The sequence below is a fragment of the Vanellus vanellus genome (genome assembly GCF_965231255.1).
Source record: "Vanellus vanellus genome assembly, chromosome: 4".
NCBI classification, from domain to species: Eukaryota; Metazoa; Chordata; class Aves; order Charadriiformes; family Charadriidae; genus Vanellus; species Vanellus vanellus.
This window is the reverse complement of record NC_138909.1, coordinates 29,991,781-30,017,281: the sequence shown is the minus strand read 5'-3', so window position 1 is coordinate 30,017,281 and position 25,501 is coordinate 29,991,781. Positions and strand designations below refer to the sequence as shown.

Genomic DNA, 25,501 nt, shown 5'->3' with positions numbered 1-25,501 from the left:
AACAGGCAGGCCTGTGCAATGCAGAAGCATCTTTATTTGAAGTATTTCACTGCTGGGGGAAGCAGCTCTGGAAGGCCTGGTGCTCGCTGCCCCAGCCAAGGGACCTGGTGTGGAGACCCTCCTCTGCTTTATCTAAAGGCAGAGGGATCCCTTTGCCCAGCAACGGGCAGCCCTTGGCTGTAAGGAGTGAACCTGCAGAGCTAGAGAAGCAAGGGTAAAGGAAATGTGACCAGGACCCCTGGCAATCTGCTGCTACTGTTTGGCAGAAGGTAAAACTGTAACTTCAACAGTCCATCCTTAAACTCCATGGAGGTTGCTCCCCACCCCCATCACCAAGTGCTTCCTCAGTCAGACCACTGCCACCTGCAGAGGTAAAGCCCACCGTGAAACAGTGTTATTTGACTGCTACCTCCTCCTCAAAGCTGCTGCAGTACAGCCCCTGCCTCCATAGATGTCCCTCCATGGCCTTTTAGAAGAAACAGTGAGAGGGGTCAGGCCCTGCCACACAGAAAACCAGTTGAAGCTGTGGATTTTCAACATCCATTCAGTTGACCTTCTTCCTCCTCCACAACAGATCCCTTCCCTCTATGAAGGCTGACCTCAAGTAGAACTGGCCTTAAATAGCACCAGCCTCACATATGCCCTGGTAAAGGCACCTGGCATACTGCACAGCTGGCTCACTCAGCAAGAACATAACTTCACAGGATAGGACCCATGTACCATTTCACTCAATGGTATTTACCAAACAGTACTATAGGACCATTTTTCCTAGACAGCCCAAGCACAGCTGGCAGCAGGATTGTCAGAGTTCTGGGAACAACTCTTGGGAGAGCTGTGTAGTCGAAACCAAGTATTTTTCAGTTAGTGGACAAGAGACAATCAGTCTTCATATAACATTTATTGAATAGTTCCACTCTAGTGGATGAAAAGTCTGTACAAACCCAAACATTTCCTTTACTTAAACCAATCTAAAAACAGTCAGCTCAATCAAAACCCACTACAAATACAATAGCTTCTTTGAAGCCATGGTAACACTTAAATACGGTTAAGACTTCAATGCAGAAATTTGGTTTGTTAGAAAGCTCAAGGGAGCTTTAGCTTCTCAAAGTTACAAAAAGGCAAAATCGTGTTTCACAGATACAGTCCACTGGAATCACCAACACTGGACAATTAAGTACTTGAGTCCTGAGATAACAAGGAATCCCGGTATCCTTTAGACAGTTTTCTGTTGTCCTTTCTTTCCAATGAGAGACTTGTGGATATGCGGTATTACACCTAAGAAAGAACAACAATTAAGACCATGTTATTTCTCTTCAACAGTTTTCCTGAACTTCACACTTCAAATAAAATGACAGCATTAAGCAACCTCTGGTCTGTTATAGAGTTCTTGCCACCCAACTCACAGCACCACAGTTAGCAAGCAATTTACATACCACCACCAGCAATTGTTGCCTTAATGAGAGAGTCCAATTCTTCATCTCCTCTAATTGCAAGCTGCAAGTGACGGGGAGTGATACGCTTCACCTTCAAGTCTTTGGATGCATTTCCTGCCAATTCAAGAACCTGAGGACAAGATAATTTTTAAACTGAGTTACACAAGTCAAGCAAGACCAATTGCATGGCCTTAGCTATTTTATTCTTTACACCAGATACACTATTAGTGACACCAAGACAGCAAACAATGCCTCTTCTGAAAGGGTTCCTCCTTTGGAGCTCCACATTTAGTTTTCCCCAAGAAGAGAATAAGTGTTTTACAGCAGATATGACATGCTGTAACAGCACATTTTATAAAATACTTCACACTTCCAACTGTCCTGTAAGTCACAGCTATTTGATCGGCACAAAATGCAGAGCAGAAGGTCCCATGCATATTTCATGGTCTCCTGATGATGCACGCGCTTGAAACTGACTCAAAGCAAGTGAAGAATTCACATCTCGGTCCAAATTGGCAAAATACAGTGGGCTCTGGTCATTGTGCCATTTCAGAGTTGGCTAACTTGCTTGCACCCCTTGCAGGACCTTTACCTCAGCTGTCAAGTACTCCAGGATTGCAGCGCTATACACAGCAGCTGTGGCTCCTACACGTCCATGGCTGGTAGTCCTAGACTTCAGGTGCCTGTGGATGCGGCCAACAGGGAACTGGAAAATAAGAGAAGTATGAATAGGCTGTGATGACAGAGACAGAAGAAGAAAGCTACTACTCTAAGCCACATGCTGGGCAACAGAATCCCAGTGGCAGACGTAAAACTGGTATAAGACTAATTTCAATACTTAAGAATCCAGCTAAGGCCACTGTATGCCAAGTTCACAATTCTAACCACAAGCAGCAGCAACAGCCACAAGGGAATTCTCTTCCCTCCTGCACAGATATGCAAAAAGTCTAAAAATAGTCAAGCCAGACATTAACACACTCCAGGATCCCACAGATCCTTACACCATTCTAGACAACAGACAGCAAACTGTGCAGATTTCACAAGGTACAGCCAACCAAGAGATGGAAAGCCAATTCACACCCCTGTCCCTGCTCACCTGCAATCCAGCCCGCTGAGAACGGGACACTGCTTTGGTCTTGGTCTTCCCAGAGTCCTTCCCAGCTTTACCACCAGCCTAGCAGAGAGGTGTGTCAGAACGCGCACTACGCCCGCCAGCCTCCCTCTCCTCAGAGGGGGCGCACCGCCGAGGGCCGCCGGCGGCAGCGCACCACCGCGCATGCGCTCCCCTCCTCCCCCGCCCGTGTCCTCACCCCCCCCGGCACACGCGACGCCCAGGCGCCTGCGCGCTGCCCGCTACACCTAGCGGCATAGGCCGCTCCCCGCGCGCATGCGCGGCCGCCACTCCCTCTCCCCGGCGGCACTAGTGCGCGTGCGACACCCCCCCACCGCCCCCCCCCTTCTCCCCCGCCTACCGGCAGGTAACGCACCCATCGGCGCGCGTTGTCCGCACTCCCCTCCCCCGCGCGCGTTCTCCCCTCACCCCAACGGCCGCATCACCTCGATCCCTCCCACTCTCCCCGGCGGCAGCAGCAGCGCCGCTGCCCGCGGCTCCTCACCATGGCGAACCAGACCGCAGCGCCGCGCAGGCCCAGGCAGAGGAAGAGAGCGTCCCACAAGCACGGAGCCCGGGCAACAACACCGACCGGTCTCGACCCGCCGCGATTCAAACTGCGTCCGCTCCCGCCTTCCCCCGGCGCTTTATAACCGCCGAGCGTGCCTGCATCCGGGAACCCCAGCCTCGCCCCTAGCCAATGGCTGCGGGCGGGGGCGGGCCGCTCTCCCCCAGTGACAACCAATGGCGGGGCGGGGCGGTGCCGGCCTCTCGATGCGGAGTGCGGGAAAGGCCCCGCCCCTATTTAAAGGGACAGGCGCCGGGTGCCGGTGTAGGGGGGGCAGTGTGGCGCCCAAGAGAGCGGCGGGGGTGGGGGGCTGAGTCCCGGGCGGCGGCGGCGGCGGCGGCGGCGGCGGCGGCGGCGGCACCCCCCCATGCGGAGCTGCTCCGCCTGCGGTGGCCGCGGCCCGACCCAGCGGCGCCGGCCAACCAGACTTGCTGCCCAGCCCGCCCTTCCCCCCCCCAGGCTCCCTTCCGTCCTCCGCCGTTGTTTCAGGGGGAGGGAGGCGCAGTTCCCCCACGTCCCGGCGCCTCCGGCCGAGGAGCGCATCGCCCGCCATCAGGGCGGGCTTTCGCGCGTGCCGGTTGCTGACGGCCGGGGCAGTCGCTTCACGGGTCCTCCATAGGGGGTCGCGCCCTCTGAGAGCTAAAGTCTGAATAAAATAAAATAAAATAAAATATAAGCAAGCGTACCTGGAGCGTGCTGGGAGCGAAAACAGCTGCTCGGTCGTTGCCTCAGGCAGCGGGCGGCCCTCCATCACCCACAGCCGCCCGGGCCCCACCCGCTTCCCCTCAGCCGAGGGGTGAGGGCCGGGTCCGGCGGCCTGCCCCCCCCCATCCCCGGGCCTCTGGAGGGGGAGAGGCCCGAAGGGGTGGTTGCCTGAAGTCACCGAGTGCCCCAGCCTATTTATTAGGGGTTATTTATTGCCAGGTCCCATTCCTGTCTGAACCTGGCTCTGCCTCGCCTTCTACTCGAGTTGGTTTCGATCCGCTGCGCTGCCGGTTGAAGCCTTCCCCAATAAAGTTAATTGACTTGGCATACAAAGCACCTCAGAAGCTGCCTGAAGGAGATTACGTCCCGGGCTTGGGATGAGGAGATCTTACACTGCGTTAGCGAAGACAAGAGGCCACCCAGCGCCGTTCGAATGAGGATGAAGTCGCGTCTGCTCTTCGTGATGCTGGGGGCGGGGAAGCGCCGGCATGGCCAACATCTCACACGCCTGCACCAGTCTTTATTTTTTAGTCCCATCTTACACAAGAGGCGCGTGATTACCGAGGGCAACCCTGCCTCAGACCCATTTGTCTCACTGGATATTTCACGAACTATGGTTAAAAACTGTTCCTCGTGAATTTGGTTCTAAGTGTAACATTTAACTAACGAAGGGAAAATGTTCTCGGCTTGGGAACTTCAAATCTCTGCCTGTATTTCCCTGAAACGAAGCCCTGGCCCCATTTTTTTCCCCCTTTTTTTCAGGTGCCATTCTCAGTACAGCATCCTTATTTCTACTTCAGAAAAAAGCAGCCTAGCCGTTTAACCTCAGAGCTCAGCTGAGGCTGTTTGCAGTTCATCCACTTCCTTCAACTCCAAAAAAGTAACAATTAATTGTGCTCTTCCAGAACACTATAAATCTTTGTTATCTGGGAGATACCCCATTCATCTGGGAGTATGCAAAGAGCTCAGGGAAAAACCCTGGCCCTTCAATGGCTGAATAGCTCTTTAGAGGGAAGACTAACTTGATCTGTCTTGTGCTTTACCAATCTAATCACAAAACCACTGCTCTAGTAGGTATTAATGTATGTATTTCCTCTACCTTGATATCGAAGGGTCCCGTGCATGATGAGTACTCTCACAGATAGATGATTAATGGGAGATAGAGCCGAGAGCATAAAGTTGTTGTGAGAATACTCTCCTCGCCATAACTTTTCCACTTTCTTCAGATCTACAACAAGCAAAATACTGGGAACTGTAAGATAAGAGGGTACGTGCTGATCCCTAGAGGTCCACTTCAAGGTCTTTCCAGCTGTTCACTGAAACAGTAATGATTTAAAACTTTGTAGCTCTCCTGCTCCTACGGCTGACCCCAAATACTTGGTTCCCTGACTACAAAGGACCCTTTGCTTGAGCCCAAGGCCACATCCTCAAAGCCTTCAACACCCAAGTTTCATTTCGAGCATTTTGTGCCAGCTGCTCCTGCTTCAGGGTAGGGAGACCTACTTCCAGGCACAGGCGCAGAGAGGCAGGACTGAATTGAGAGCAGACACTCCTACGTGCAGGAATCTGGCGGTTTGTTTTTATGTAACTGTCTGGTGCCTCTGTCTATTTGAAGCATTAGTTGTTTATGCTCTCCTTCAGCTAGCCAGAAGATAAGAGGGTTTGGGGTATGTTTTTGTTTTGTTTTGTTTTTTTAAGTTTAAAAGCAAACCTAAAGATTTTACAGAAGACTGCAGAAGTTAAGATTTCGTTCAACATGCTATTTTAAAATTTATTTCTGCCCAAAGTTCCTACAGCAAGGATCCATTTGCCCTTATCCTTACAGCGAAAAGAAGCCAACTTGCAGGCCGTAAGACCCTCTGGGAGCAGCAATCAAGATGTAGGAGGAGAAAAATTGATTTTTCTCCCTGTTTTTTTGTCCACAGAAGTGCTAGGAAGCAGAAAAAAAAGGCCTCCTACCAGATGGAGATAATCCCTGCCACAGACGTTCCCTGCTTCCCACGTGAGCTTCCCCAACAGCTCGCTTTGGCTGCACACTTTCAGCTGCTCAGCACTCCTTACAGCTGGGATGACGCAGGCAAGGCAGCCTAATGCCGAAGGTTAAGATAACCCGAGGATGTATATTTACCAAACAGATCAGGTTAGGGACATGTCAGGTAGAGTACATGGAATGAGCCTCACCCTACGCTAGCTAACAAGCCTCTCTAACAAGCACAACCTGAACTTTCCCCTCCCTAATATTTAAAGAGAGAAACTAAAACTAACTTAGGTACACCAGGAACAACCAGCAACCGCAGACACAGCTGTGAGCACAAATAACTCAACCTCAATCCCACATACACAAAGGGAGCACTTAGCGCCTCCATCTTCCTAATGAAACCAGTACCCCAAGCCTACCCCCCAGGTGTCTTATCCAGTTTTTGTAATGTAACCACTTCATGGGGGAGAAGGGATATATGCTTCAAGGGGGGCAGAGCAGACTAATTGGCTTTTATTGATCCAGTTAACAATAATCATGCAGGTCTAGAAAAGGAATTGCTGATATTTGGGCTTGTGTAATGGTACCCATGCCCTGAGGTCTCAGTGGTGAGGTGTGCTGGGATATCTTTTTATTACCTCTGAAGGCCACAGCAGTGAAGGGCTTTGCATCATTTACCCAGACCTTGTGCCATTTCTTTATTGTGTTTTTCAGATGCTTCTCATTACAAGATGTTGTATTTGTACTCAACTATTGTCTGCTTTAGGTATTCTGCAACTGACCTCCTTTCATTGTAGTATGTTGCATGCAATCCAACAGACAGGCTGCTGATATGGTGTCCTGGACTGCAGGTGCTTCACACCTACCACATGAAGCCAAACGGCTTTGCCGGTGGTACTTCTGCTATGTTCTCAGAGCGCATTTTTCAACCCATCTTAGGAGAATTGGGGTGTAGTGCTCTTTCCTTTCTACTCTGTCTACTACTTAATATGATTTTCTTGGAGACTAACACTCATTTTCATTTGCCTCCAAATTATGGACACATTCTGTAAAGCAAGGACGACTTCTCACCCCTCGCTAACCACTAGGCTATGAACATGGTTTTATTTTGACTCTCTCTTGAATTCATTTCTTGCAGGGTTTTAGTTCCTGCAGAAGTGGTGGAGATAATCTTCGTTAGTAGACTAATGGACAAAGCGCTCCCAGAAAGCTCTTTGTATCACATCCCTCAGGGAACTTTGCAGTTTCTGGATCGTGAATGGGTTTATGTGGGAAATACGTGCCTAGGTGCTCAGCCCTGCCATGGTATTCCCAGGATACAAATTTGAATATCTGGGGAACTTCAAAGCCACTCAGGAGAAGGCATTTGAGGAATTCATTTTTTAGGTGACAGCAAAGCAGAGACGGCTTAGCTTTTAGTATACAGTTTTTAGTCATAGGTTTTAGTGTGCTTAACTTTGACTGAACTCCCCCTTAGGTGAGTAATTTAGTTTGCTGTTTTTTTTTTTTTTTTTTTTAAGTTTGTAACCACCACTTACATTCATTTGGGCTCTATTTTTGTGGTGAGATCAATTACAGTATGGCTTGTATTTGCCCCTGGGATCCTTCCTCCTTGCAGATGGCTTCCCTGCTGCCCTTTTGCAGGACCTCTATCAAATAACAGGGTTCTGCTCAGTTGGATCTCTCTGCTGCTGTATTTGCGTTCAGGAAAATCACATCCTCTCCAGTTGCACTGTTGTGATGAATGGATGCAACTGTACGGTTTAACAGATAAGTTTATTAATCTGGTATCTGGAAGCAGCTTCACATGTATCCGTAATAGATCTGCAGATAGCACTTGCATACTGATTTCAGAGAGACTTGAACTTCCCTTATATCTACACTGGTGTTCATTGTACGTTCTTGTATCAGCTATTAATAGTGTCATAGTGACTAGTCTGAATAGATTTTTATCTTGTTCTTGTTTAGCCAGCTGTGAAAGGAAGCTAGAGCTAGTTAGGCAAAATGAAATGAGAGTCTGTCAGAGATGGTGCTACCCAGAAGTCCTTACCCTTATCCTTCCCATCGTCTTATGCAGAAACTTATCCTCCCCTGCCCTCTTGTTGTTGCTGTGTGCCTCTGTCCTCCCCATTACCTATATTTCAGCTCCATTTAGTATAGTAATTGAAGTAATATTTATGTGATATTTTGTGTTGTGCTATAAAGGCATATGCAAATACGTATTCCAATTGTGTTCAAGTTGGGGAACTCTCAGGGTGGATCTAATTTGCCCTGTGATACCTATGCCCATAGGACACTGTAATTAAATAGGCTTGTACCAATTGTAGCAATCTGGTTATACCAATTTCTTTTCCTAAGAAAGCAAGCTGGAAAATCCTTTTTGGGCTAATCGCTCCTTGTTGTTTAATCCACCATCACTCCTAGACTAAGCATAGATTGTAAACAGTCTGCGTCTGAGGTGGTAAAGTCAGGGTGTTTGGTTTGAACTGGCAGTGTGCTATGAGCATGTCTTATCTTGGTTCATTCTTTCAACAATATATAATTCTTTTGTGTGTTTTTTCAATTAGTCTGCTTACTAAATTTAAGTTAATTTGGAGCAAAGAGTAGCAAACATTAAAAACCAAACAAGAAAGGATGAATGCAGCGTTTCACATCTGGCTTTCAGTGCAATCCTTTGAAAAGAAAAGAAAATCCTTTCTTTTCTCTGTGGGACTTGAGTCTAGTCACCAGCTCTCCCAAACAGAGACTGTGTCCTATTACCTCTTTACTCTCGCAGCCGTTCATTCTTCTTCCAGCTCTTGACATCCGCCTTTCAATTGAAGCAGAGTATCTGAGCACTTCTCTCCCTGACCACACCAATGCAGCAAGGAGGGAAAGAGAAACTGTGTGATTAAAGAAATCCTTTATGAGAAAAAGAAACAGGAAGAAAATTGTGTTTTCCTGAACGTGGCTGGTTCCAGGTTTTCAATCAAAATGCTCCTTTGCAGGAGCTGGGAATGGTTCTTTACAACTTGTTCTGTTGAAAAACAAAAGGGAGAGTAGAAATGCCATCTGCCCCTTGGAAGAGCAGAGAGAAAATTCATTGGGGGTCTTGCCCTTTCCTTGCCAAAGTTGTTGCAGATGGAAAGGATCCAATTCTTATTTGTTGGTAGGAGGCAGCTACAACAGCCGTCATTTGTTTCTAGATTGACAACCTGGTTCACTTCTTCCTCGTGGTGTAAGTTGATTTTTGTAGAGAAGTAACTCAGGCTCACAACTGGAATGAGACCCTGTACTGCACCTGGCTTGTAACACAGATGGCATAGTCCTCACTGAATAATGCATAATTAATAATACCATGCTCTCATTTTTAGTCATCTGCAACAAAGAATGTCAAGCCCCAGGGTCTGTTTTATACTGAGAAAAGTACCGATTTCACTGAGCTAGGCAAGGTGTCAGTATGAATATAACTATTACCAATATGCCTTTACAAACAACAGTAAGACTACCTCAGGAGCTCGCTTCTGCCAAAATTTGGGATTGCAACTAAAGGGTGGCTCATTCCCAATAAGAATGACTGCCTGAGAGGTAGTTTTTTTTTTTTTTTTTTTTCCTTTAAATGCTAGTAATTGTAACTAAAAAAAAAAAAAAAAGAAGGATAAGAAGGTATTAGACTCCTCACCTTCTTTCATCTCTTCCTTTTTCTTTGCTGCAGTGAAGGTCCTTCTGCTTTGGACTTGTTTTAGAAATTTCTGAGTTATTTTAGTTTCCTTAATGTAGAGGTTTGCACTTGGAAGCAATTGATCCTGCAGTATGACTATTAATGTCCAATTAAATTTGATATACTGTGAACATAGTTCACACTTTGGCCAGGGGCATAAAGATGGATCTCTTCAACCATGTGACTGAGCAAATGAAATTGGCCCAATGGTGGCAGCATAACATAAGAAATAAAATACAAAAGTATGAAGGGTTTCCTTCTCAGTAAGTTTTTTAGGCTGAGTCATCACTGTCAAAGAGGTATCCTTGTTCTTTGGGGGTGGGATTGCCTTTGAAACCAAAGCACTGCACTTATCTTGCTATAAAATTGGAAAGAAAAACTTTATTTTTTGCTGTCAAGCAACCAGGCAAGGTCAGCACTTTGCACAAGATAGACCTTATCTGATGGCCACCTGGTTAAGATCCTCTGCTAGGACTTGAGAGCAATAAAGGTAACATGCATTAGGGATCTTGTGTTAAAAAGAGGTGTTTTCTTAGATGTGAAGGCAAAATGGAATTTAGTGTCTGAAAGTCTGTAGGTGAAGTTACTGCAGATGAACAGACATAATTATACAGCTATAAAATTAATGCCTGTAAGAAGTAAGCTCTTTTCTAGCTTAAAAAAAATCCCATCCTGTTGAACTTTGTGGGGGTTTTGTACGTTCTGATAATATCCTGATTATACATCATTATACTGTCCTGGTTTCATCCAGGATAGAGCTAATTTTCTTTCTAGTGGCTGCTGTGTTTCAGATTTGGTATGAAAGGAATGCCAATAATGCATATTGTATTAGTTATTGCTAGGTGATGTTTATACTAGTCATGGACGTTTTTCAGCTTCCCATAGAAGCTGAGAGGGACCACAGACAGAACAAGCTGGCCAACGGGATATTTCATGTGTAGATGTCATGCTCAGTATATAAATGGGGGTTGACCAGGGGGCAGGGATCCACGGTCACTGCTTGGGATGGGTTGGACAACCTATGTTGGGTGGTGAGAGCGACTTGTGTTGTATCACTTTATTTTGTGTAATCTTTTACCATTATTATTACTATTGTTATTTTCCTTTCCCATTTTTATTCTATTAAACTGTCTTTATCCAGCCTGCGATTTTTGTGGGTTTTTTTTCCCCTTTACCCTCCTTTTCTCCCTCTTCTCTCTACCCTTCTGGGCAGGGAAGGGTGAGAAGCGAGCAAGCGGTAGCGTAGTCCTAGTTGCCAGCTGGGGGTAAACCATTATATGCTCCTTTTCTAATTTTCTCACCTGGGGCTGGGCTTGCACATTCTTGCATTGGTCTAAAATCCAACACATCAAACCCCATGTGCCTGTGGAGGCCATGCAATTGAAATAACAAGATACCGAGCATTTGCAGCAGTGGGTAGCATTATCAGTGCTTGTGAAGCACTTTCCTTCTCATGTGAAAACAGAAAGAAAAAACTTCATCAAGTTTGTCAAATAAAACAATTTACTGGTGGGGGCTTGCAACACCTGGGAGCAGTCTGAAGGAAGAGAAATATTCGGCACAGAGTTAAACATCAATGGTTTGAAAGGTTTTTGGAAGGACCATCTCTTCTTTTTCTATGACTCTGTGAAGGGGATACGTATCCATCCCTCTTATCTTAGTGAAGCAGCTGGGCTATTGTTACCATAAATCAGGAGCAAAACTAAGGGACGGTGATGGGGAAGACTTATGGCAGGGTGGCAACTGTGCCTGGCGAGATGGAGAGCAGACTGGGTTAAAATGAGGCGCTCAGACCTCCCGCGGGACGGAGAGATGGGGGACCTGAAGCCTGCAGCGCGGCAGCGACGGGAAGGAAGGGGCAGTGCTGATATCTGCCGGGCAAATCTTTCTCCAGGGGGTGGGAACCCTCACCTCCCTGGCTTGGCATGGAGCAGGTGGGAGGTAAGTGTGGGGATGGGCTTGGGGTGGGAGCGCTGGAACAGGGTTGTTGTATGGTTCTGTGGACCCCACAGCTGGCCAGAAAGCGATGCCAGCCCCTGAAAGCCACTGGTGCCAGGGTGGGTCGAAGCCACAGGGAGCTGCTTGAGCACAACAGCCTCTCAAATGTCAGCCTTGCAATGCTTTCTCAGCACCATGGCCTCGCCCAGACCCGATCGCAATGTCACCGAAGCCTCTGTAGAATCTCTGGGGCTTTCTACTCACCGGCATGGGGAACACAACGCAGGACTCTCCAATAGTTGTTGCAATGCAGAGTTTGGGGAGCAGAAACTTTTGCTAGTGCACAGTAACGCGGCATCTTCCAGCGCAGTCATTACGGGTGGGATTTTTAGGCATTCCTCTTGATCACCTTCTTGATCCTGATCACCTGGCTTTGACACATGAGTGACGGTGCAGGTGAGTTGCCAAAGCTGCCGTAGGAACCGGGTTGCTTAAATATGCGTACAGAGTCTGGTTTAGCTGCCTCACTGCCCAGTTTGCTGGTGTAGCTCTATCGATACCACTGGGCTTCCTCTTGCTTTAGAGCAGCCTCAACGATGCAGGGTCTGAAACATGCAAAGTAGTTTCTGAATGAGTCACCACAGAACAAAAAGGTGGGATGAACAACTGAGAGCTCCCCCCAAGACTATGAAGTGGTTTAAGGCCAGTGGTCCACTTCTCACCCCTGCACAGGGCAATGCAACAAGCTTCCCACGTTCCTGCGTTCGAGGCAGACTAATGCATGTTGCCCGGCTGGGCTCTCCCAAGAGCTCTCAGTTTCTGGGACCACTGGTACACTGCACATTCAGTCCTTGGTGCTGGTGGTGAGGGTGAGGCACTGCAGACAACCAGCCTGGAGGAAACCCAGGGGACTTGTGCCTCCCTCCTCCATCCCTTCTGCAGGAACATCTCACTTCAGGGTCTCCCTCCTCTGTCAGCAGCTGCTTCTTGAGAAACATCATTACGTTTCCTCTCTCTCTTGGTTTTGGAGACATTTAAAACAGCACATTTACCTGAACACAGATGTAGCCACAGCAGAGGGCAAAAGAATATTTTTGCTAACTAGTGATGAAAACGTGTGCTAAAGTGTCTGCTTGCTGTGGGAATAGCTGTGTGCTTTTAGGTACCTGTTCAGATGCTGGTGGGCAGCCAAGTGAGGGCTGTTTGTGGTGCCATCTTCCAAAGCCGGGATCAGTGCACTCCAGCACTTTGAGCACCTACCTTTTGCGGTGCGTAGGTCTCGGTCTTCCTTGCCTGTTAAGAAAGCTTAGAAAAAGAAAATAATAAAAAGAAAAAAACAACACAAACCCCAGAAATCAGATTAGGGATTGTGCTGGTTTCAACTGGGATATAGTTAATTTTTTTTCTAGTAGCTGCTGTGCGTTGGATTTAGCATGAGAATAATTTGATAGCGTATATTGGTTTTAGTTGTTGCTAAGTGATGTGTACATTAGTCAAGGACTTTTACAGCTTCTCATAGAAGGTGAGAAGGAGCATAAACAGGACAAGCTGGCCAAAGGAATATTCCATACCATAGACATCATGCTCAGTATATAAATGGGGGTTGACCAGGGGACAGGGATCTGCAGTCACTGCTCAGGACAGGCTGAGCAACCGATCATCGGGTGGTGAGGGCGAATTGTGTTGTATCACTTTATTTTGTATATTCTTTTACCATTATTATTATTATTTTCTTCTTCCCTTGATGTTCTATTAAACTGTCTTTATCTCAGCTCATGAGGTTTTTTTTTTCGCCCTCCTTTTCTCCCTGCGCTTCTGGGGGGAGCAGGGGAATGACCAAGCGGCTGCCTGATCCAAGTTGCCGGCTGGGGTTAAATGATATCAGGGATGCTCAGTGGGCCATTTCTAAAGGAACTGCCTGTGAAATGTCTCACTTGCCATTCAGGCCATGATGTACTACAGTGGTGCATGGTTGCAGCCTGGCTTTAGAGGTTTCCCCTGTGACCTGCAGCAACTTTCCTACCACATCCTTTCCCCTTTCATTTAGTAATAGTCGTTTGTTTGCTGTTATGTGTAGTGCTCTGGGCTTCCCAGTTCAAGCAAGACAAGGAACTACTGGAGAGTGTCCAGTGGAGGGCTACGAAGACAATCAAGGGAGCACCTCTCTTATGAGGAGAGGCTGAGAGACCTGGGTCTGTTCAGCCTGGAGAAGACTGAGAGGGGGATCTCATCAATGCTTATAAATACCTAAAGGGCAGGGGCAAGAGGATGGGGCCAGACTCTTTACAGTGGTGCCCAGCAACAGGACAGGGGGCAATGGGCACAAACTAGAACGCAGGAAATTCCATCTCAACATGAGGAAAAACTTTACTTTGAGGGTGGCAGAGCATTGGAACAGGCTGCCCATAGAGGTTGTGGAGCCTCCTTCTCTAGAGATATTCAAAACGCACCTGGATGCATTCCTATCCAATGTGCTCTAGGTAAACCTGCTTTGGCAGAGGGTTTGAACTAGATAATCTCCAAAGGTCCCTTCCAGCCCCTACCATCCTGTCATTCTGGGATGTACCAGACCTGCAATAGAAATAGCTCATTCCGAAGACCACATTTCCCACTCCCTTCCTGAGACTTCAGGCAGCCTTATGTGGAGCATAAAGGAGGTACCACAGCTGGGAGCATCTTGCAGCCCCCAAATCTGTACCCATAAAAGCACCCCTGCTGCCTCTTGCAGCATTGTGCACCCTATCTCCTGCAACCACTTGAAACATTTCCTGATGTGTTCCAGCCCCAGCCACTACAACAGTGACAAAATAGCATAGTGACAGTGTTAGGCAGCTCATGGTCACTGTGTGAAACCATCCTCTTACTCAGCAGCCTTTGCTCTTCAGAAACACTGCCCTTCCTTTCAGCAGAGATCTGCATTCAGCTTTGCCTGAGCCGGACCCTTAACATCAGCTGTGTCTCCAGCAAGAAGCACTTCTTACCATATTTCTAGCCATCATAATTTTTTTTTTCAGGAGTATAATTTCCTCCCCATAAATAAGAACAAAAGCATTCAGCAATAACCAAATCAATGACTTGCATTTCCTCTTGGACTTGTCATTGACTTACATATGCCCATTAGTGCTTTCAGGCCCCACAGGTCTCCGCTGAGTTACAGGAGAGCTGCTTTTGTCAAAACATCTGGGAATCATCCCTGTCTGAGCAACAGCATGGCACAGGCTGAACAGAGGGGTTGCAAAAAGAACAGCAAAATTTCCTACCTCTCTAAGCTCATCAGACAGAAAAGCAAATGCTGGGGCATTTGCATGTCATTATTTCTTATCTATTTTATCTGCTTAGCTTAATTAGCTAACTAGGCTCATTTAATCCTCAGCATTCACTAATCCCAATTAGAGATGGGCCTGAACCAGGACCTGGGTCCCAATTAGGAGATAACAAGCTCTTGGCAACTTACTGTCTCCAGCGGTTGCTACAGCTGATAGGGGTGTGTGGGAGTGCGGGAGCCCTGACAAAAGAGCAAGGAAATGCCAGACCCACACCATTTCTGCCCTCGAGATCTCCAGGCAGCCAAGAAGCAGATCAGGACTTAAATGCACTGTTTGCTTTGCAATGGTCTGTGTATATCTCTCCCCGTAAAAAAAAAAAAAAAAAAGAGGGGGAGTTGGTTTTTGCACCCGTCTGTATCAGTTGCATCAAACCATCCATAGTGGCCAGAGAAGTATCCAGCTGTTAAAGGTCTTGCGTCTTGTCATCCTTTCCAGCTGCTTCTTGTCCCCTTGGCTCATTCTGGGCATGGCATGGTGACAAACCCACGTACAAGCTGTAGCCACTATTCACAAGTACCTGTAGCAATAAGTTATGTCCAGATGAAAAAGTGTGTTTGTTCTGCGACAGCCATGGTCACACAGACAGGTCTCAGGACTTGTTTCTGACTTGGCCATTGAAATGGGGCCGCTCATATCTGCTCTGCTCCTGCGTCCGCAAGAGAGGGACAGCGGCATGCAGGGCGCCTGCAGGTGCTTTGGCACGTCCCCATCAACATCAGACCCAAGAGTCCAAATTGCTTGCACCAAAGCTGCAGAGCTGAAGGATGAGGTATTAGTGGTCTCCTCTAGATCGTGCCCCGTTGGAGTGCTTTCTCTCAGCACAGGGTTGTACTGAGAAACCTAGTCAGCATTTGCCTCTGGTGTTGTTTTCAAGGACCCATGTCTTCCACCTGGGATTGTACCTGCCCTCTGTCTCCTCGTGTAGCAGGGAAGGGTTTTACTTTCTTCAGCACTGGTGCCATTGGCAAGATGCGCTGCTTTACCCTGTGGGGAGGCAAAGGGCTCCGAGTAAATTGCTTGGGCAGGAGGCTCCACGTGAGGCTTCTACAGCTTTTTCCTAACCCTGGTCTTCTTCCCCCAGCCAGGGATCTCTGACCCCACCACGATGTGGTTGCTCAAGTTGCCAGCTCCTCTCACTGGAAGCTAACAGTTAGCTCACCGAACACAGAGAATCCAATTTGGCATCAAAAAGCAAACAGCCCAATTCTGGTCTCTCATCTTTTTTTCCCTGCTGGTGCACTACCTCGGGCTTTTCGCTGATTTATACCTTGGATGCAAGAAGAATTTCAGACCCAAGGTTATTCTCCTGTCAGGTGTGGACGTTGGCGACGTGTCCTCACTGTAACACAGGATGAAAGGGTTTGTGAACCGGGGATGTTCACAAAGGGAGCGTTCACCTCCGTACAGTGATGCTGTGGCTGGCGGTGGGCAGCGGTGGGCCGAGGACCTGGGTGTCCAGGGAATGAGCCTGGCAAGCCTCCTTTGATGAATTGCTCGTAAAAGCTTGATGCCACCTTATGATTTTCTTTTTTTCTTTTCTTCAGGAGAACCACTAGAAAATGAAATGATTGTAGTTTCCTTTGCTGTAGCAGAGCTTAAAGGGGTTATTAACTCAGGAGCTGATCTGCTGCTTGCTGAAGTCGGTGGTGCCTTTTCTGCCTGCTTCAGTGGGTGCTGGAACCAGCTCTCTATCAAAGGCGACTTTGATTTTCTGTGGTTGTGTGAGCCTTTCCTCTCCTTCCTCTGTGGGGAATAGCTTTGGGAGGCTTCAGAGCTCAGATGAAATATTTGCTGTAGCTGGTTCTCGGCTTCTTTTTCTCCTTGCCTCATGACTGCTCCTCTCTTTTATAGTTGGCAGCTGTAATCACTGCTGCCCTCCTCCTGCTCTACATCCTGCTGTGTTATGAGGACTTCCATTTCCACGTGGCTCACATGTACGCTCACCTGGGGTACCCCAATGCCCAGCACATCGTGGGACAGAGGTATTTGCAAGGTAACATTCCTCCAAGCCGTAGATAACTTGCTGCCAGAGTATGTACGGGTATGAGCCAGAATCACAAACGTGGCTCTTCGCTGTGTGGTACACCACCACAGTGCTGGATTTTGGACACTGTATTTTTTATCCTAACTATGACTTTGCTACCTTGTCTCGCACCCAGGAGCTGGAGTGGAAAAAAATGAGGACATGGCCATGCACTGGTTCAGGTGAGGTGCAAAAACCCCCTCTACTCCTGCCATGGAAATCACTCTCTCCTGGGGAAAAGCTACCGTGGCATGAGGGGAGGAAAAAGAGCTGTCAGTGCTTTTGGGGGAGAGCTGTACTGAGCTGTCCTGCACTGGCAGGAGGGAGGTGCACAGGGAGGCAGCAGGGAGACCAGCAGCTCCCATCTTCTCGCTGTGGGTCAGATGCTTCGCTGTTTTCCCCACTTGCTATTGCTATATTTTAAATCAGTGGGAGGCAAGTAAGTATCTCGACAGCAAGACTGCAGAGGGATGCTGGTGCTGCTGTACAGCCTTCTGGGGAGGTTCGAGCTGCAGGTGGGCAGTGGGAAAAATGCACAGGCACAGGACGGGAGAGAGCCAGGAGCTGCTGAGGCAGCGGAAAATCAAGTTACGGCCATGTATTAATTTCCTGCTCTTGGCACATGGCCCCAAGAGGTTTCTGCCACGTAAGTGAGGCAGACGTGCCCGGCGTGCGCATTTGCTGCAGTACCTGCAGTGGTTACACCTGCGGTGGGAGCCTGGGTTGCATCCCCCAAACCCCTCCTGCTCCTGCTAAGGAACAGAAGGCATGAGGGACGGGGAAAGTTACTGTGCTACCCAAAAAGTGAGGGGAGAGGCGGGGCACGTTGGATGCTTCCTCTGTACCTGCTCAAGGCGTGAACAGTATCAAGCTGAAGGATTTTTAGGGCTGAAATAGCTGTGCCTGTGACAGCAGGGGTTGTGAACCAAGAAGGCTTCTTTAAGGACATCCATACTTAGAGAAATGCTGAATCCTCGGTGCCTTTCTGAATAAGGACATTTCCCAAATCAGGAAAATTTTAAAGGCGTCACATTTCAGGACACTGATTTATACATACCTTTTTCCTTCTTTGCTCTTATCTTGCTTTAAAACATTCAAACTCAGGTTTTATTCTACTGTACTTTCTCTAACCACTTCCTCTGCTTCTCTCTTCCCCCTGCAGGCAGGCTGCGGGGCAGGGCCATCCCCGCTCCTCCTTCAACCTGGCTGTGGGGGCACTCAGAAACATGACTGTGGCACTTGAAGAAGGGTAACCTGAGTGATTCCTCTTCCTTTCCGTTACAGCTCCATTCCCAGCTCCTCCTGGGGAGCAAGGGAACCCAGTGCTGTAGATATTCCATGCATGAAGCTACCCCAGCATTTTGAATACTCTCTTCTTCCATTGTCAGTAATGCAGCCCTACCTGCAGCAAGAAAACTGAAAAACCCAGTTAGCCCAATGAGATTTTAAAAATTAGGTGAAGCAGTACCTAAAATGCCTGTGGTATGATTAGATATGTATTTACATTGGTGATTTCCCAGTTGATGCAAGGGACAAGACCCATACTAGCATAGAAAGAACTACTGAAGCGCCACGTGAATTTTCTGCTACAAAGACCTGTCTGTCTTTTTGAGGGAGCCCCCTTTTTGCTCTTCTTCCTGTCCTGCGAGGTCAATGAGAAGTCTCCTGTTGACTGCCTGGAGATTGGGTTGAAACCGTCCAGGACATGTTTCTCTCCCTGGTGTGTCAGCACACACTGCACACCAGCATTCCCAGCAAGGCCCACAGCCAAAAAAAACTTGCTTTGTGCTTTGTACATTCACTGTGGTGACTCGTCCTGGGGCTAAGAGAAGTTAAACAACCGATGAGTTCTGACCACGGTGAAACCCAGTAATTTTTTTCTTTGTGTTGTTTTGTTTTAAGTTTTTTACATTTACTCCAAGTCTGAAAAATAAAATTGAGGTTCAAGAGAGCCATATTAAGCTAACTGAAACTAAAAAAGCAATGTTTGGGCAAACCCTGTGAGTTGAAGCTAGCGCATTTTGTTTCAATCTCTGCTGCACGTCATGTGATCAGGCAGACTCACATAATGCATGGTAAAAGGAGTGTGTATTTCAAGAGCTCCAAATCCATCTCTACTTCAATTCAACTAAGATGAGAAAATCATCAAACCAAAAACATACATGCTCAGACCACAGGGAAAAGCAAAAAGAAAATCAAATCATTTTCTGAACAGCAGAGTTAACTTTACAGACGTTTTCAGATCCAGTAGCTGTGGTCCTTTTATAAAAGCCAAGGTAGATAAAATTTAGCTAGGCATGAATCAAACCTCCTCCTAGATTTTCTTAACGAAGGTTTCATGTCCTTCAGGGAAATGGAGAAACTCCTCAGTGTGGCAGCAGCCCACGGGCTCCGAGAAGCTCAGCAACTTTTGGAAAACATCCTCAAGAGCAGAAACCTTCCCTGAATGACTGGGCAACACTGATGCTCATCCAACCTTGTCTTCTTATGCACTTAGCAAGCCCCTCTTTCTCCTTGCTGAGTGTCGAGTCTTCAGGCATATATATCATTCATTGGACATTACATTTGCTTTGCACTGGATCTCCACAGTCCGATCTATGGCAGTGATGTGTTGCTGCTCCTTCTCCTTTTGCTTCCTGGCTCACCACTTCTGAAAAGCACTGGAAAGGTGGGGTGGAGGAGACAAATAGCCTTCAGGGTTACGCTGATGATGGGCATATGAACATTATTGAAAAAGCACCACTAGTGTTGCACCAACTGATCTGCTAATACAAAGTTAGATCCAAAGACTGATCTAGGCTTGATGTGGCGTTGCTTGTGCATTTGTGCTGCGTGTATTTCATGCTCTGCTTATGCATTGCAATAAATGATAATGACTGAGGCTTTATCACTGTAAATCAGCATGACATGTATGCATGATGTCATTAGTAATAGAAATGACAGTGATTTAATAGGAAATATAAATAATGTCCTCACTTAATAGCTATTGTTCCTTATCAATGTTACCATTGCCATGCCAGTTTCGGGGAAAAATAATTCAATTTAATGGAAACTGCCTTCATTTTCAGGGAGGTCTTGGTTTACAACCACAGTGGGAGCAATTGCATTTCATGGGAAGTGCACTCACTAAACAAAGATCCACAGCGTTTGGCTGGCAATAAAATTGTTTCCCAGGGCTGCCTTTGTTGGTGTGCAATCTTTCCTCTTTTCCGACTGTGATTATCCAGCTCACTTGTTGCATGACATGAGGTCTTGAGCTCCCCCTGGGTACCTGAGGCCACGCTGGAGACCGGGGGGCTGCCACCGAGGGAGTAAATGGGACAGCAAGCCTGTGGCAGAGGCCGGGCTTTGGTTTCCGAGAATTACTTTTGTGCTGTGACTTGTAGGCAAAGGTGTGAAGGATTTTGCTCAGGCTTTGGTTTCCCCATCCCCTCTTGGGTGTGAGCCTCAGCATCTTTTCTAGGGCGATGCTGGCAACACCTGGGGGGGCACCCCGCAGACACAACATGTCGGCACCCAACCTGGCGGGGGCCAGTGGCCACACGTTAAGTGAGGGATGGCCAGGCTTTGCCTCTGCTCCGCCTGGCTGTCTCCAGGCTGGGCTCCTTGGGGCCAGCTCTGCGTCTCGCTCCCAAGAGGAGAGGACAGACCGGAGGAGACCTGGGGCCTGGCCAAACTTCTGCCTCCCCCAGCTCGTCGCAGGCAGCACCCACTGCAGACCAACACTGGTCTCTGTTTGCAGTGCCGCCGCCTGTTGCCCTCCGTCGGCTTTTCTCCTTTTTCTTTCCCTTCTGTGCTCCCTCCCACGCATCCCTTTATTAAATCTGGTACCAAAAAACCCGCAGCAGAGCAGAGCAGAGCAGAGCAGAGCACCAGGCGAGTTTTTCTCTTCCCTCTCCCTCAAGCAGAAAAGCAAGACAGTGTTTGCCAACTCAAAAAGGAGCTCATTTCCATGGCCTCTGCAGCAGCTGCGGACTGAGGCCCTGAACCATGACCCTTTGAAGGCAGGGAAATATTTCCCTTGGCATGAGGCTAGCGCTGCATCATGTCTCATACCTGCTTTGTTTCCTCGTGCAGTGAACACACCTGAGCTCCTGACTTGGAAATTAGACCTATGCTATATGTCTCATATATGGAGAGAAGCACCAGTTAAGTGCACCAGGCACCGTTTTCAGGCCTGTGGTGCCCTCCTTTTTGTGTCTGTGAGCAGGAAAACCTTGTATTTGTCCCCACAAAACAACACGCACCAGATGAATGGTGTGAGGAGTTGTGTCAGAAGCCCCACTGAAACCTGGACCCGTGGTGTCTGCTGCCTTTCCTCTACCCTCAAAAGTCATCTGCCTTGTTTTCTCCATCCTCCCTAACCACGGCAGCTAATGTCAGAGGGGTGTTCAAGCATGGTTGGGGTGAGCTGTGCCCTGCTGTATGCCAACCGGTGATGGCTGAATTCATACCCCTTTCCTATTGCCACTGGGTCTGGGATGAAGCTGTTAGCTGCCCAGGTTTGGGTATGGCACTACCTTGGTGAGCACCAGGTGTACTAACCTGGGTATTTGAATAGCAAATACGCTGAGGGCCCAGTGGGTAGGGCCATTGCATTTCACAGGACTTAAGAAACCACCTTTTTCTGTCCCCCAGTCAAAGTGAGCGAGCAGATTTTTGTGTGCTGATCAATTTCCCCACCTGAACCATGTCCTTGCCCAGCACCAAAATGGGCATTAACACCGACCATGAGACTCCGCAGCTACCGAGCGACAAGTCAGCCTCAAGGTTCATGCTGCCTTCACTTCAGTGGCAAGGTGTAATATCAGGACGTTACCCATTTGCTGGTTCTTTTGTTCGCTTTCTTAAAAAATCTGTTCAGGAATATGACGTTTTTCCTTTATTTCAGCTGTAGTTTCCTTACTGGTACAAGCAGTCTCATACAAGGGGTCAGGGACTTGTCCTACAATGTTTTTTTTAATAAGGAGTAGTAAGAGCTGGACAATAAATCACGAGCAATCTTGCATGCAAGTCAATAGAAAAAAATCCAAACTGTTGATTTAATAAAGCCAGTTATCAAACAGCAGCAGCAGGAGGCTACTGCAACTCAATGTGGTGCTGAGACTTCACCAAGAGATGTTCACCGGTTTCATGCAATTTGCAGAGTTAGCGCTTGCATTTTCACCCTCACACCATCTCCTCTGAGACATGATTGTCTCCCACCCTAATTGCTGTCCTTGCAATTTCTCCCTGGATTTTCTTTCGGTCCAATGCCACGAAACACGGTTTTGCAGCTGATGGCCGAGGGTGCACACGTTCGCATTCCTCCTACTTTCTTCCCTTTTTTTCCAAGGACCTGCCTTGCCGGGGCTGCGCCGACTCCTGGTGGGTGCGGGCACCCTGTCCCCCCCACAGGGGATGTCCCCCAGTCGCAGGGCACTTGTCCCACACGGTGCCGGCTGGACCTCCTCAGCAGCTGCCAGCCCTCTCCTCCTTGGCACTGCCTCTATGCAGGCAATTAGGAGGATTTTCTTTCCCAAAACACAGCTCTAATTATAATCTAATTCAGCTTATTTGAAGTACATTTTGGTAGCATTTCCATTATGCAAATATCAATTTATTATCCTCACATTATGTTTTGACTACAGTTGTGTTGCTAATTAGAGGCAATTTAACTGCTTTAAAAAACCCCATCCTTTCCTCTCCATGCACCCTTACTTCCTTGCAAACCACACAGAACAGACATTTAGCACGGAGTCAGTGATGAAAACCTGCAGTTATCAGCTCCGTTTTCATCACTCTAATTGACTTTCATTATGTTAGAAGCCACTTAGAAAGCACGGATTTTTCTGATTTACTTGGGTTCCAGGATGGACGTGTGAAAGGGAGGAGGGCGACTTACTCCAACTGCATTTCTAACATTTTTCTGCCCAAAATTTTGGGTGGGTTTGGTGTTGCCGCCTGCACCCAGTAACCGGCCATGCTGTTGCCTTTGGCTGTGGGGGAGAAATTATAATTATAATAATGCTGGTCTGGGAAAGATGACACATTTCTGTGATAAGAGGGAGGAAAGCTGACCCCAGGCATTTGGGCTAAAAGCCCACTAGACCAGGCTGAGGCAGAGGTATTTGTGTGTCCTGCTCAGCCCTGCCAGCAGAGGCACCGGGAAAATGGGGCAAAACCCCATGAAAGCAGCAATTCCCGTCTGCCCTGGCTGAGGGCAACAAGGGAACTGTAGGTTTTGGTCATGGAGGCTGCCCAGCTGGGTGTGGGCTTTAGAAGGTGGGCAGTGGAGATTTTTTAGGGGGGAAGAAGCAAGACAGCCACGGGGAAGTGTGTGGGAATAGGAACTAGGCAGTGGGAGTTAATGAGGGCTGAATGCCTGGCAATCTGTCACCAACATCCTTAAAAATCCCCACAGGGTTATTCCTCCCGATGCCTTTTACAACGACCATGACTTCTAACCACTTTTCTTCTGCATACTTTTCTGTTGGACGTGTTAGACACATCTGCTACCACGGCTCAGGGCAGGAAGGGATCCTACACACTACGCAGGTGGCACGAAGGTTTCTGCCTCCCAAAGCATCTCCGGGGGCGTCCCTCTTTGATGCGGCTGGCATGTTTTCTGACCGTAGAAATGCAGTTTTACCAAAAGTTTTGAGGAGCTCTCAGGGCTTGCCAGAAAGATGTCTTCTGGCAGGGGGAAGGGAGCGTTGCTGCCCATAATAAAAGCCCATCGGAACGGTCAAACCCACAGATGGCTGAAGAAGCTGTGCAGCTCGGGCTTTGAAGTGCATGCTTCAGCAGCAGCTGAACATTAGGGGTCCCCAGTGGACTTTCAAAAGCTTTGGGGGGGGGGGGGGGGGGGGGGAAGACTGAAGCCTTCCTGAATTTCTCTACAATATAAATCCCAATACTCCACCCACCTAACAGGCCAGCTCTGTTGATACCAGGGGCGAAACAACAGCATTAATGCTCTGACGTAAAGCGAAGACAGCAGCCGCTGCGCTGCGCCTACAGAAACCCAGGGCTCTCGGGGAGGCCCTTTTCTTCCTGACCAAAGTCAAGCTTCAGAGCTTTCTGCCCTGTTTTCTTCCTAATTGCAAGTGCTATGTCAGTGCGAAGGGTTCTTTTTGTTTTGCTGCTTCACCCCCATCCCCCTCCCCTTTTAATTCGTTTTCCTCAGGAGACATTATCTTTCGTTTGCAGAGGGAATTCAGTGTTCCTGTAATGGAGACTCAGTGGCTGTGGGCAGGCACGGGGGAAGCTCTGCTGCGGCACTGCTGCCCTGTGCCAAACCTCCTCCGACCGGCAAGGAGCCGGCGGAGAGGTTAGGAGGCTCGTTTGCACTTGTCACATACACCAGATGTCTTAAGTGCATGGAACGCTCAGTCCCTCCCCTCCATCATGCTCTCCTGCCCCACAAAATGCTGCGGGTCCTTCACCAGCACCATGATGGGAGCAGGGCTCGACCTCTGAGTCATGGCCACATGAAGGAGCGGTGGGCACAAGGAGAGGCCAAGTGTTGGTCTCCGTGTCTGGATGAAGGGCTAGTGAGGCTCTTCCCAGCCCAGCTCAGCACTAGTGGTACTGGGGAAGGTGCCCTCTCTTTCCTTATCACTCCAGTGAGTAATTAGCAAGCATGCTAGGCCACAACATTGCCCAGCCCCAGAAGATCTGACCTCTGCCTCAGGCTGTTCGGTGCCGGAGGGGGCAGGGGGTGGGAGGTGGTGGGCTTTGGCTGAGAGGAAGGAGATGCAGGCCCAAGCAGGTCTCACACAAGTGCTGGGAAATTGCAGAGCATCTCATCCCCCAAGATCAGCATTTTGTGGAGGGCACAGGTCCTGTAAAAGGCCTCTGTGTCTTGGGAACCCTGCTTAAAGCCCCTGTGTATGGTGCTGGTGGGACTCCGGCCACTGGAAGGCGAGGAGATCTTACCTACAGCGCAGATAACTTCAAGAAAGCCATTTTGTTATGTATCCCTCTACTAAACAACAGTACTTTAAATTAAAGAACTCCCCAGAAAGTGAAGACACGGTGGATTTGTCTTCCTGAGGCTAAAATGAGCGTTTTGATACAAGCATCTAACAAGAGCCTGACAGCATGTTAAAAGGTTGTCATCTCAGTGTCCCACAGCTGACAGCTCTATAATTCAGCTCTCGGACATTATCACATATGATAACCTGCATCGCTTCCCATCATAGATTAAAAAGGGGGAAATATTGTAATATTGTGTCTTTGGTGCATTAAGAATTCGTAATGCAAGACAGATGCCAGATCAGCATTGCATTTCTGCTTGGTCAGTGTTCTGCATGGGGCACGTTCTGGCAGCTGCTCCCAGCAGGATTTAGGACCTTTCGCAAACACCGTCTCTGCCACGCAGTGGATACTGCTGGAAAAGGGCTTAGCAACACCTCCTTTCCGTTCGCAAACCCATTTTTTAACAGTGAGAGTGAAAAAGCCCTGAAACTACTGAAGGTTACCTGAAGGCTGGATGGGGTGATATTAATTAAAGGTGGGTATCAGCCCTCACTGCCTCCCTGGGAACCACCCCTCGGCACAAGGCTGAGTGGTGCCGGGGACACGGCAGCTTATGAGGGCCAGCAGCACGGTGTTAGCATCACATCTCCGCCACGCAAGCCCAGCCTTACAGGGAGACACCAAGGTCTGCCTGGCCCTGTGCCCTGCCCTGGATGTACAGGGAAGAAAACCAGTGCGACGCAAAAACTAGGCTGCA

At 48.3% G+C, this 25,501-nt stretch overlaps 1 protein-coding gene across 1 annotated transcript; it reads right to left on the bottom strand.

The window, feature by feature from the left end:
• Window positions 1–882: 882 nt before the first annotated feature.
• Window positions 883–3,213, bottom strand: H2AZ1 (H2A.Z variant histone 1). Its single transcript, XM_082482374.1, has 5 exons — window positions 3,050–3,213; window positions 2,530–2,607; window positions 2,026–2,139; window positions 1,434–1,563; window positions 883–1,275 (listed from the first exon to the last, which is right to left on the bottom strand). The coding sequence occupies exons 1-5, from the start codon at window positions 3,050–3,052 to the stop codon at window positions 1,214–1,216; spliced, it is 387 nt and encodes a 128-aa protein (XP_082338500.1). The 5' UTR covers window positions 3,053–3,213; the 3' UTR covers window positions 883–1,213.
• Window positions 3,214–25,501: the final 22,288 nt, after the last annotated feature.